Source organism: Ranitomeya imitator, chromosome 2 (genome assembly GCF_032444005.1).
Source record: "Ranitomeya imitator isolate aRanImi1 chromosome 2, aRanImi1.pri, whole genome shotgun sequence".
NCBI lineage: Eukaryota > Metazoa > Chordata > Amphibia > Anura > Dendrobatidae > Ranitomeya > Ranitomeya imitator.
Window position 1 is genome coordinate 108584812 of NC_091283.1, and position 13479 is coordinate 108598290.

Below are 13479 nucleotides of genomic sequence, written 5' to 3' on the forward strand. Positions count from 1 at the left end.
TAGGATGTTCACATCCGATTACTGAAATGTAGTGGTCCTGACAAAAGCACCGAGACGTATCCTATATTGATCTGGGTCAGGGATCAAAATTGCCAAAGCAAGTGTATAGGTCTGGGGGAGAAAAAAATAAAAAAATAAAAATGGACTGTAGTAGGGTGCCATCTATGCACGGTCTAATTTTCACAGACTGTTTAATGGGAGACAGTTAAAAAAAAAAAAAAAAAAAAAAAAAAAAGGTTTTCTTCCATCCACGAAAAACTGATGAAACAAAAAAAAAAAAAAAACATCCATGATACGGTATATACCAAAGTGCAATTCTGAATGAGCCCCATATGAGATGCAGAAGCCGGCTCCATAGACTCACGTTACATCTATATAAACCCATGTGTGAGCTGGATAGTAGGATTTTAGATTATGTGGGTTACAGGATGAGCGGGGCTGCACTGGAAACTGGGGAAGAGGGCAATTGGTAAGTATTTTAAATACACCTATATAGGGCCAGCATCCGCACCCGGGCAAGTGCCAGGGCACTGAGCAGACAGGGGAGCCCACTCACTGTCGCGGGACGCCAGGGTGCCCACCAGGAGCCCGATGCCAGAACCCGAGAGTCGCCCCTCTGCCTGGTCAGGGCCCCAATTCTTGCAATACTTACCTTTCCCCGTTCCTCCGCAGCTGCAGCATCTTTCTTGTCTTCTGACTGACGGTTCAGGTCAGAGAGCCCGATGACATTACTACTGTGCACCCTCTGCTCGGAGCAGTCACAGTGCAGAGAGCCAGAAGAGGAGAGGTGAGTGTTTAATTTTTTTTTTTTTTATGTTGGAGAAATATATGGGGCCCATTCTGCATGAAGCATTATAGGGGTCTATTATGAATGGAGCAATATATGGGGCCTATTATGAATGGAGCAATATATGGGGCTCATTCTGTATGGAGCACTATGTGGTGCCCATAATACTGTATGGGGCAATATATGGGGTCCATTATACTGTATGGAGCAATATATGGGGGGCTCATTCTGTATGGAGAACTATGTGGTGCCAATAATACTGTACGGAGCAATATATGGGGGGCTCATTCTGTATGGAGAACTATGTGGTGCTCATAATACTGTATGGAGCAATATATGGGGTCCATTATACTGTACGAAGCAATATATGGGGGGGCTCGTTCTGATGCCCATAATACTGTATGTGGCAATATATGGGGTTCATTATACTGTGTGTAGCATTACATGGGGTCCATTCTATTATTCTGTATGGAGCAGTATATGGGGTTCATTGTTCCGTATGGAGCACTATGTAGTACCCACCATACTGTATGGAGCAATATGTGGGGTTCATTATTCTGTATGAAGCACTATGTGGTGCCCATACTACTATATGGAGCAATATATAGGGTTCATTGTACTGTGTGGAGTACTATGTGGTGCACTTGGCGAACTCAGTCGAGGGGTTCAAGAGAGGCCTGGATGTCTTCCTGGAGCAGAACAATATTGTATCATACAATTATTAGGTTCTGTAGAAGGACGTAGATCTGGGGATTTATTATGATGGAATATAGGCTGAACTGGATAGACAAATGTCTTTTTTCGGCCTAACTATGTTACTATGTCACTTAATACTGTAAGAAGCAATATATGGGGCTCATTATTCTGTATGGAGCACCAGTAGTGCCCACCATACTGTATGGAGCAATATATGGGGCTCATTCTGTGTGAGATTCACATTTCCCTTGTAGAGAGACTTCTAGTGGGACACATTTCAGGGGAGAGCTTGTGGTGAAAGAGTTAACTGATAACAAATGAAGTGATCTGATCAAGTAAAACCTGGGGAATAGGTGGCATGACATACAGAGGAACTTATTCACCAGCCCTGAAGAAGGTGCGCTGTGTGACGCATCACTTTAGTAGAACTGCAGATTGCAGGCCTCTAAGAGGTTACACCGGCCTCCCTATTCTGCCTCAGCCTTACATTACAGGTGACCTACAGAACAGGTCATAAGGAACGTATTCCTTAGGATCTGTCATTATGTTTACTGCTTGAAGCCTAAGGCTATGTGCACACGATGCGGATTTTGCTGCGGGTCCGCAGCAGTTTCCCGCGAGTTACAGTACAATGTAAACCTATGGGAAACCGAAAACGCTGTGCCAATGCTGCGGAAAAAAACGCGTGGAAACGCAGTGGTTTACATTCTGCAGCATGTCAAATCTTTGTGTGGAATCCGCAGCGGTTTTACACCTGCTCCATAACAGAAAACCGCAGGTGTAAAACCGCACATAAACAGCGGGGTAAATCCGCTATAAATCCGCAGAAAAAACGCGGTGTTTTTGCCCTGCGGATTTATCAAATCCGCTGCAGAAAAATCCATAGTGGACCATTCTACGTGTGCACATAGCCTGAGACTGCACTACTGAAACAATCAGAGGTCATTTCCTGCTCGGATTTTGGTCAGGTGCAGCACTTTCATCGAGATCTTATGTGGTTACAAATTGTCAGTGCTTTATACTTTAGGGCGTGTGCCCACAGTGTTTATTTTTTTTATTAAAGGGTTGTGTTAAAAAATTAAAACGAGAAAAAATAAAAAAAAATCTGACTATAAACTTCAGTAGACACATCGGATCAATAACCAGGCTTCCTGACAAACACGGGGATTGCGGGAAACGATGATGAGCTCGTGTCCTAATCAAATATGAAATCATTAACACATCTTCCAGTATCAGTAGCGCACCTCAAACATGCATGTCTGCAGATCCTGACAAATCCTAACAAAGCGCTCAGGTAAATGCCAAACAGCAATACAATAAATGAGAAAAGAGCACGGTCACTGGACGGCTTCTCGACAGCTCATTTTAAAGCGTAAAATTTTTACTAAAGCAAAACATGAAAAACATCTTAGTCTGAAGCTGTAAATTATAGGAATTTGGGTAATTTGCTTCCAATGCTGGTCTCTAGAAAGGCACATTTTCTTCACTCCATGCTTGATGAATGGGCGGGCTTTTCCTGATGTGCTGTGCACCCTTATCCAATCAGATGTCACCTCCTTATTGCTCCTCCTCCATTCTTCCATGGGAAGCTGCATCTCCCTCCTCCCTCTCCGTTAACACTATAGGAATTTTTTTGCAGACTGAAGATTTACAGAATTTGCATTCTAGAAAGAAGAACTCCAGAACTAAAGGCTCCTGGAAATTGAAGCTGCAGCTTTTCCAAGTCACGTCTCCGTTACAAGGATTCATATACTTTCATTGTATGGTTATTTAATCATGTGCTTATTTTATGAAAGCTTCTCTTAGAGAGGAACGGTCATCAGTTGTAAAGAGCCAGTTTTTGAGCTTATGTTATTCCCTCTCCACCTCTCGGTCTTGCATATTTTTTATTTTTAAATCCAACATACAATTCCAGAGATATGAATCTTTTCATTAAATGTTAATTTTTCTGGTCTTTACAAGGGTCCTGGCTCAAAAGATTGTGTAGGCCGTGTGTAGAGGCTGCTTGGCTTTATTATACTGTGATCACCAACCCCTTAATAAATACCATAAAAATTTGCACTATATCTCCAAAACCATATCACAGACCTTAGAAAAAAAACGACAAGAAGCAAAATACTCTGGGTTGAAGAAAGAGGGAGGTAAAAAGAATAAAAAGACCAAACTTGGCCACTTTTGCCCTGGCGACACACCCTCGTTAAGCACAATACACAATTGTATCTTTTTCATAACTAATTTGGGTGTTCATTTACGTCCTAATCAGCCCCACAACCATTTGAGGATGCGAGGGTATAAGTCACAGATGAGTAACAGTCCAGTAAGATTGTGAAGTATGGATTTCTTACCATTCGGGTGTTGAGCACAGGGAACAACAAGGCAAGAAGGGCCCCATTCAACATGTGCATCTGCAGCCTTAAAGCAAAAAGGGACAATATTAAAACCAAGCACAGAAGTCTCATCTACATAATTAGAAGGTGCAGAACACCGATAAAATATTCTAAAAGATCAGCCTAGAAAATGTTCTTACTGCACATGGATAAGTCTACTGCTCTGTAAACAGCTCTAGGTACATTCCTGCAGGGGCTGTGCAACCCAGCAGTGTTTAGAGCCATCAGTGGTGGTCTCAGGTTCCGATCCCCCCACTGATCATCAACACTGCATTTTCTCTACCTTTTTTTTTTTTTTTTTTTTTAAATAATAATATTCATGACACTTAAAAGATAAAATTTGATATTACTTCTGTCCTGTGACCTGAAGAATTCTTTTGAAAAACTTCACCAGGGACACAAATATTCTTGATAGTATTATTCTTTAAAGGGGTTGTGGTCAATTTTCTTACTTAAATTTATGTAATTGTGCCTAAAAATAATTTTTACAATTGGATTTTTTATTAAAAATATTGCACCCTTTGTCTCCTATATTGCCGCTGTATTACACAGTCTATTGCTGGCGGTGAAATGAGGTAATGGGGGTCGACAACATTATCTTTATTTTTTTATGACCTGATGAGCACATGACTTTATGGCACTCACTATTATATAGGTATGACAGGTCCTCCTCTCCTCCTCTTGTTACTGCAGTTTTCCTCAGACAGCACAGTTCTCTCCATACAATGGCGGCCGGTGGAGGAGCATGTGACCAGACTTCTCCGTCAGTCTCCAATAAAAAAACCTTACGAGAGAAAACTTTCTATTGGACGAGACTGAAGGAGATGTCTGTCACATGCTCCTCCACCGGCCGCCATTGTATGGAGAGAACTGTGCAGAGTGTAAGGAGGAGGAGAACCTGTCATATCTATAGAAGGAGTGTCCTCAACACATCTGATAAAATAATGTGGCCGACCCCGTTACCTCATTCTGCCGCCAGCGCAAGACCGTGTAATACAGCGACTATAGGAGGCAAAGGGTGCAACATTTTAATTAAAACCAACAGTAAAAATGATTTAGTGCCGAACTGCGTGAGATCAGTGGCTGGCCGCTCACTTCCGTTTGATTACTTATACATCCAAAAGCGGGGTAGCAATGATGGCGCCGATTGGGTGCTGGGCACACGTGACCTAACAACCACACAGGAGTCTCGGGAATATGCGTGCTGACACCGCTGGAAAGTTTCCGGCACAAGAGGAGAGTATACCGTATATACTCGAGTATAAGCCGACCCGAGTATAAGCCGACCCCCCTAATTTTGCCACAAAAAAACTGGGAAAACTTATTGACGAGTATAAGCCTAGGGTGGAAAATGCAGCAGCTACCAGTGAATGTCAAAAAATAAAAATAGATGCTCCATACTGTTCATTATGGCCCCATAGCTGTGCCATATAGTGCTCTGCACCGTTCATTATTGCCCCATAGCTGTGCCATATAGTGCTCTGCACCGTTCATTATTGCCCCATAGCTGTGCCATATAGTGCTCTGCACCGTTCATATTTCCCCATAGCTGTGCCATATAGTGCTCTGCACCGTTCATTATTGCCCCATAGCTACCATATAGTGCTCTGCGCCATTCATTATTGCCCCATAGCTGCCATATAGTGCTCTGCACCGTTCATTATTGCCCCATAGCTGTGCCATATAAAGCTCTGCCATTGCTGCTGCAATTAAAAAAAAAAAAAAAAAAAGCCATACTCACCTTGCTGCTTGCAGCTCCCGGCGTCTCTCCGCACTGACTGATCAGGCAGAGGGCGGCACGCACACTATATGCGTCATCGCGCCCTCTGACCTGAACAGTCAGAGCAAGAGGACGCAAAGACAGAGCGGCGCCCGGCGTGTGTAACGCGGACAGGTGAATATTACATACTTACCTGCTCCCGGCGTCCCGCTCCCTCTGCCTGTCACACGGTCTTCGGTGCCGCAGCCTCTTCCTCTATCAGCGGTCACCGGCACCGCTGATTAGAGAAATGAATATGCGGCTCCACCCCTATGGGAGGTGGAGCCGCATATTCATTTCTCTAGTCAGCGGTCCCACGTGACCGCTGAACAGGGGAAGAGCTGCAGCACCGAAGACCGTGGGACGGCAGGGGGAGCGTCAGGATCGCCGGGACTAGGTGAGTATGCCTCAGCGCCATCTCCCCCTCACCCGCCGACCCTGCCGCCCATCGTGACTCGAGTATAAGCCGAGGGGGGCACTTTCAGCCCAAAATTTTGGGCTGAAAATCTCGGCTTATACTCGAGTATATACGGTAAGTGCTTTTATTTTAATGGTGGCAAACATTCAGTTTGAAAAAGGGTTGTCCTAGTAGTGAGCATGCATACCAGGATGGGGGGGGCGATATACAGTACGTGTGCAGAATTATTAGGCAAGTTGTATTTTTGATCACATGATACTTTTTATACATGTTGTCCTACTCCAAGCTGTTCAGTCTTGAGAGCCAACTACAAATTAAGTAAATCAGGTGATGTGCATCTCTAATGAGGAGAGGTGTTGTCTAATGACATCAAAACCCTATATAAGGTGTGCTTAATTATTAGGCAACTTCCTTTCCTTTGGCAAAATGGGTCAGAAGAGAGATTTGACGGGCTCTGAAAAGTCCAAAATTGTGAGATGTCTTGCAAAGGGATGCAGCAGTCTTGAAATTGCCAAACTTTTGAAGAGCGATCACCGAACAATCAAGCATTTCATGGCAAATAAGGTGCAGAATAACTGCCCATTAGTGAGGAAAAAAAAATCAAGCGTGAAGCTGCCAAGATGCCATTTGCCACCTGTTTTGACATATTTCAGAGCTGCAACGTTACTGGAGTAACAAAAAGCACAAGGTGTGCGATACTCGGGGACATGGCCAAGGTAAGGAAGGCTGAAAAACGACCACCTTTGAACTAGAAACATAAGATAGAACGTCAAGACTGGGCCAAGAAATATCTTAAGACTGACTTTTCAAAGGTTTTATGGACTGATGAAATGAGTGACTCTTGATGGGCCAGAGGCTGGATCAGTAAAGGGCAGAGAGCTCCACTCTGACTCAGGCGCCAGCAAGGTGGAGGTGGGGTACTGGTATGGGCTGGTATCATCAAAGATGAACTTGTGGGATTGTTTCAGGTTAAGGATGGAGTGAAGCTCAACTCCCAGACCTACTGCCAGTTTCTGGAAGACAACTTCTTCAAGCATTGGTACAGGAAGAAGTCGGTATCATTCAAGAAAAACATGATTTTCATGCAGGACAATGCTCCATCACATGCCTCCATCTACTCCACAGCGTGGCAGGCCAGTAAAGGTCTCAAAGAAGAAAAAATAATGACATGGCCCCCCTTGTTCACCTGATCTGAACCCCATAGAGAACCTGTGGTCCCTCATAAAATGTGAGATCTGCAGGGAGGGAAAACAGTCCACCTCTCGGAGCAGTGTCTGGAGGCTGTGGTGGCTGCTGCACGCAATGTTGGTCGTAAACAGATCAAGCAACTGACAGAATCTATGGATGAAGGCTGCTGAGTGTCATCATAAAGAAAGGTGGCTATAGTGGTCACAATTTTTTTTTTGGGGGGGAGGTTGTTTTTGCATGTCAGAAATGTTTATTTCTAAACTTTGTGCAGTTGTATTGGTTTACCTGGTGAAAATAAACAAGCGGGATGATAATGTCTGTAAAGTACTGCAGAATATGTTAGCGCTATATAAAAATAAAGATTATTATTATTAATAATATATGTGGTTTTTATTAAGTTGTCTAATCTGCACAGTAATAGTTACCTGCACAAACAGATATCCTCTTAAGATAGCCAAATCCAAAAAGGAAAAAAAAAAACCTCCAACTTCCAAAAATATTAAGCTTTGATATTTGTGAGTCTTTTGGGTTGATTGAGAACATAGTTGTTGATCTATAAGAAAAATAATCCTCTAAAATACAACTTTCCTAATAATTCTGAACACACATATTTTTATATCAACTGCATAATTGTCACGGGTCACTTCCATCTTTCTGTCTGTCCTTCTGTCTGTCTGTCACGGATATCCATTGGTCATGGAATCGCTGATTGGTCGTGGCAATGGTCGTGGGTGTTTTGCCACGACCAATCAGCGACGGGTGCAGTCTGGCGGCAACATGGCCGCTCCTTCCTCCCCGCAGTCACTAGCCGCTCCTTCCTCCCCGCAGTCAGTGCCCGCTCCGTACTCCCATCCAGTCAGCGCTCACACAGGGTTAATGGCAGCGCTAATGGACCGCGTTATGCCGCGGTGTAACGCACTCCATTAACGCTGCTATTAACCCTGTGTGACCAACTTTTTTTTACTATTGATGCTGCCTATGCAGCCTCAATAGTAAAAAGATCTAATGTTAAAAATAATTAAAAAAATAAAAACTCATCACTCACATTCCGGCGCCTTTCCCGCTCCTCGCGACGCTCCCGTGACCGCTCCATGCAAGCGGCAGGTTCCAGTGGCAAGGATGGTATGCGACAAGGACCTGCCATGACATCATGGTCATGTGACCGCGACGTCATCACAAGTCCTGCGCCCATACCAACCCTGGGACCGGAAGCTGCCGCGTGCACCGCACACAGGGCCAGGACTTCAATGGAGGGGGGAGTACATGTTTATTTTTTTATTTATTTTAAGTCTGTATACTACATGGCTGTGCTAAAATAAAAATTTCTTTTATTTTTTGCAACTCTTATGATGAATCGTGCGTTTGAAATAATACTCTTGGTGGCTTCAATATATCCATCTTCTCCCATGTGCATCATTGTAGCCCAGCAAGCAGCTACAATGCCACCAGGTCGCGAGCCGGCTATAGAAGGAGAAGCATACAATCCGGTTACCCTCTTAAGCCATTTGACTTTAGGGTTAAAGGAGTGAACAGCATCTCAGCCGATACTCATAAGTATGGCTACGCTCCTAAAGGGTCTTCAGTGATACTGTATAGCCACAAGGACTGTAGGCAGTACCAGTTCTTTGTCACTTCTGACTGGCCAGGCGGATTGTATGCTTCTCCTTCTATAGCCGGTTTGCGACCTGGTGGCATTGAAGCTGCTTGCTGGGCTACAATGTTGCAAAAAAATAAAAGAAATTTTTATTTTTGGAAATCCTGAGGTTTCGGTGATCTCATTTGGTTCTACGGTTTTTGATGGCTCTGTGCTATTAGAATACCCCATGCATTGGAATCGGGCCACAGATAAATAAAAATCCACCAACTGAAATTTGTCAGGTCTTTTATTGTTTTAATACTGATGATTTTGGCATACAACTCCTGATAACCCAAAAAACCTGTCTCAATAAATTAGCATATCAAGAAAAGGTTCTCTAAACGACCTATTACCCTAATCTTCTGAATCAACTAATTAACTCTAAACACATGCAAAAGATACCTGAGGCTTTTATAAACTCCCTGCCTGGTTCATTACTCAAAACCCCCATCATGGGTAAGACTAGCGACCTGACAGATGTCAAGAAGGCCATCATTGACACCCTCAAGCAAGAGGGTAAGACCCAGAAAGAAATTTCTCAACAAATAGGCTGTTCCCAGAGTGCTGTATCAAGGCACCTCAATGGTAAGTCTGTTGGAAGGAAACAATGTGGCAGAAAACGCTGTACAACGAGAAGAGGAGACCGGACCCTGAGGAAGATTGTGGAGAAGGACCGATTCCAGACCTTGGGGAACCTGAGGAAGCAGTGGACTGAGTCTGGTGTGGAAACATCCAGAGCCACCGTGCACAGGCGTGTGCAGGAAATGGGCTACAGGTGCCGCATTCCCCAGGTAAAGCCACTTTTGAACCATAAACAGCGGCAGAGGCGCCTGACCTGGGCTACAGAGAAGCAGCACTGGACTGTTGCTAAGTGGTCCCAAGTACTTTTTTCTGATGAAAGCAAATTTTGCATGTCATTCGGAAATCAAGGTGCCAGAGTCTGGAGGAAGACTGGGGAGAAGGAAATGCCAAAATGCCTGAAGTCCAGTGTCAAGTACCCACAGTCAGTGATGGTGTGGGGTGCCATGTCAGCTGCTGGTGTTGGTCCACTGTGTTTCATCAAGGGCAGAGTCAATGCAGCTAGCTATCAGGAGATTTTGGAGCACTTCATGCTTCCATCGGCTGAAATGCTTTATGGAGATGAAGATTTCATTTTTCAGCACGACCTGGCACCTGCTCACAGTGCCAAAACCACTGGTAAATGGTTTACTGACCATGGTATTACTGTGCTCAATTGGCCTGCCAACTCTCCTGACCTGAACCCCATAGAGAATCTGTGGGATATTGTGAAGAGAAAGTTGAGAGACGCAAGACCCAACACTCTGGATGAGCTTAAGGCCGCTATTGAAGCATCCTGGGCCTCCATAACATCTCAGCAGTGTCACAGGCTGATTGCCTCCATGCCACGCCGCATTGAAGCAGTCATTTCTGCCAAAGGATTCCCGACCAAGTATTGAGTGCATAACTGAACATTATTATTTGATGGTTTTTTTGTTTGTTATTAAAAAACACTTATTTGATTGGATGGGTGAAATATGCTAATTTATTGAGACAGGTTTTTTGGGTTATCAGGAGTTGTATGCCAAAATGATCAGTATTAAAACAATAAAAGACCTGACAAATTTCAGTTGGTGGATAATGAATCTATAATATATGAAAGTTTAATTGTAATCATTACATTATGGTAAATAATGAAATGTAACACTATATGCTAATTTTTTGAGAAGGACCTGTACATATATACACACACACACACACACTCACATAAAGGGTACACTTAGACAGAATATCACTAAGTAAATCAGACTTCTGTGAAATCAAATTGCTGTTGTGCAAATGGAATAGACAACAGGTGGAAATTATTGGCAATTATCAAGACACTTAATAAAGGAGTGGTTCTGCAGGTGGGGACCACGTTTCAGTACCAATGCTTTGTGGTTGATGTTTTGGTCACTTTTGAACGTTGGTTGTGCTTTCACACTCGTGGTAGCACGAGACGGACTCTACAGCCCACACAAGTGGCTCAGGTAGTGGAGCTAATCCAGGATGGCACATCAATGCAAGCTGTGGCAAGAAGGTTTGCTGTGTCTGTCAGCGTAGTGTCCAGAGGCGCTACCAGGAGACAGGCCAGTACACCAGGAGACGTGGAGGGGGTCGTTGGAGGGCAAGAACCCAGCAGCAGGACCGCTACCCCAGCCTTTGTGAAAGGAGGAACAGGAGGAGCACTGCCAGAGCCCTGCAAAATGACCTCCAGCAGGCCACAAATGTGCATGTGTCTGCACAAACGGTTAGAAACCGACTCCATGAGGATGGTCTGAGTGCCCGATGTCCACAGATGGGGGTTGTGCTCACAGCCCAACACCGTGCAGGACGCTTGACATTTGCCACAGAACACCAGGATTGGCAAATTCGCCACTGGTGCCCTGTGCTCTTCAGAGATGAAAGCAGGTTCACATGGAGCACATGTGACAGATGTCAGAGTCTGGAGACACCGTGGAGAGCGATCTGCTGCCTGCAACATCCTTCAGCATGACCGGTTTGGCAGTGGGTTAGTAATGGCGTGGGGTGGCATTTCTTTGGAGGGCCGCACAGCCCTCCATGTGCTTGCCAGAGGTAGCCTGATTGCTATTACGTACCGAGATGAGATCCTCAGACCCCTTGTGAGACCATATGCGGTTGGCCCTGGGTTCCTCCTAATGCAGGACAATGCCAGACCTCATGTGGTTAGAGTGTCAGCAGTTCCTGCAAGATGAAGGCATTAGAGCTATGGACTGGCCCGCCCTTTCCCCAGACCTGATTCCAACTGAACACATCTGGGACATCATGTTTCGCACCATCCACCAACATCACGTTGCACCACAGACTGTCCAAGAGTTGCCAGATGCTTTAGTCCAGGTCTGGGAGGAGATCCCTCAGGAGACCATCCGCCGCCTCATCAGGAGAATGCCCAGGCATTGTAGGGAAGTCATACAGGCTTGTGGAGGCCACACACACAATTGAGCATCATTTCCTTGTCTTGAGGCATTTCCACTGAAGTTGGATCAGCCTGTAACTTCATTTTCCACTTTGATTTTGAGCATCATTCCAACTCCAGACCTCCGTGGGATATTGTAATTTACGTTGATAATTTTTAGGTTGTATTGCTCTCTACATATTCCATTTTGTAATGAATAATGATTTACAACTGGAATACTTCGTTCAGTGATATCTAGGATGTGGGATTTTAATGTTCCCTATATTTTTTTGAAAGAGCTATATATATATATATATATATATATATATATATATATATATATATATATATATATATATATATATATATATATCTATATCTATCTCAAGACAACAAGACCACCCTCTAATAGTACAGGCCATCTATTCATCCCTTCCACAAATAATAAACTCAATAACACAGGAAAAGAATTGTTCCAGCACCGCAGTAAACGGGAGAAGGATGTGAAGCAAGCACTCGGGCATTATTCACACTAAGGCTAGAGACACGGGGCATTTCTCTATAGTACAACACAGCTCAGAAGTAATCAGGAGGAAGGCACCGAGTGGAGCCGAAACATTGCACCCCGGGATATAAAGGATCCATTGTAAAGGAGGATATTTATTTTGGGTTTTCCAGCAAACATTTATCACCTTGCCTCACACTGCATTTATGAAATGTCATTATTGCAATAAAAATAATGCACATGTTAGAAAAAGAAAAAACAAACGAAAAGCGTAAAATGTAAATAGTGCTTATTTGCAGTTCTACACTAACAGCATCTTCTAAATAAAGCTGTATGTAGGCCTGCCTTGATACAGCATGTGGCCCACATTGTCAATTATCTGGAATATTCCGAATACGGTATATTAGTATCGAATAGTTGCAGCCACAACTTGCTTTAGGATTTGGTATTAAGTTGCAAAGATCTCTGCTTGCCGTCATCATACAGGACTTGTGTATGGATGACTGTACGGTTCATGGAGCCCATACAAGTTTGTACATGAAAGTCTCCATAAGTTCACAGCAAGCAGAAATCTTTAGATATATTTCAATAAGTTGTCCACTACTTAAACAACTTCTTCTCATACCCCTTGCTTGGCCCCCATAAAATAATACAGCCTATACTTCCCTCGTGTGCCAGCATCGTTCCCGCGGTGTCGGTACTCACTCTCCCTGCGGCTTCCATGCTGTTGTGACACCGGCGACCAATCCGCGCAGCGCTGGCTTCACTGTCTCCGCCTCAAATTCAACAGGAATAGGAAGTCAGATCAGCCGATCCCAGACTTACTCCATGTTTGATTTGTTCGAAACTGGGGACAGGGACGCCAGCCTTGTTTGTGTGCTGAGGTCATGTGTCAACAGCATGGGACCCCCGACACTGCGAGTGTCAACACCGTGGGATCGGCGTCTTCACAGGTGGTGAGTATAGGCTTTATTACTTTATCGGGGTCAAACATTTTGTTCAAGAAGGGGTGGTCCTAGTAGTGGGCAACCCCTTGTAGGTTTTAAAGTAGACTACTCACCTGAATATTATTGTGGCGACTTTACACGGGGGGCATGCCAGGAGAAATATCTGCAATGCAGAAAAAAAAAAATTAAATATTTTCATAGAA

The 13479-nt window shown here is 44.1% G+C and overlaps 1 protein-coding gene across 1 annotated transcript in view; it reads right to left on the reverse strand.

Annotated features, from left to right (window-relative positions):
* Positions 1–13479, reverse strand: part of TMEM164 (transmembrane protein 164) — an 86645-nt gene that overhangs the window by 14532 nt on the left and 58634 nt on the right. The window contains exons 2-3 of the mRNA XM_069747133.1: positions 13390–13439; positions 3829–3895 (exon numbers count right to left, since the gene is read on the reverse strand). Coding sequence (XP_069603234.1) covers positions 3829–3895; positions 13390–13439 — 117 coding nt within the window. The remainder of the gene's footprint in view (positions 1–3828; positions 3896–13389; positions 13440–13479) is intronic.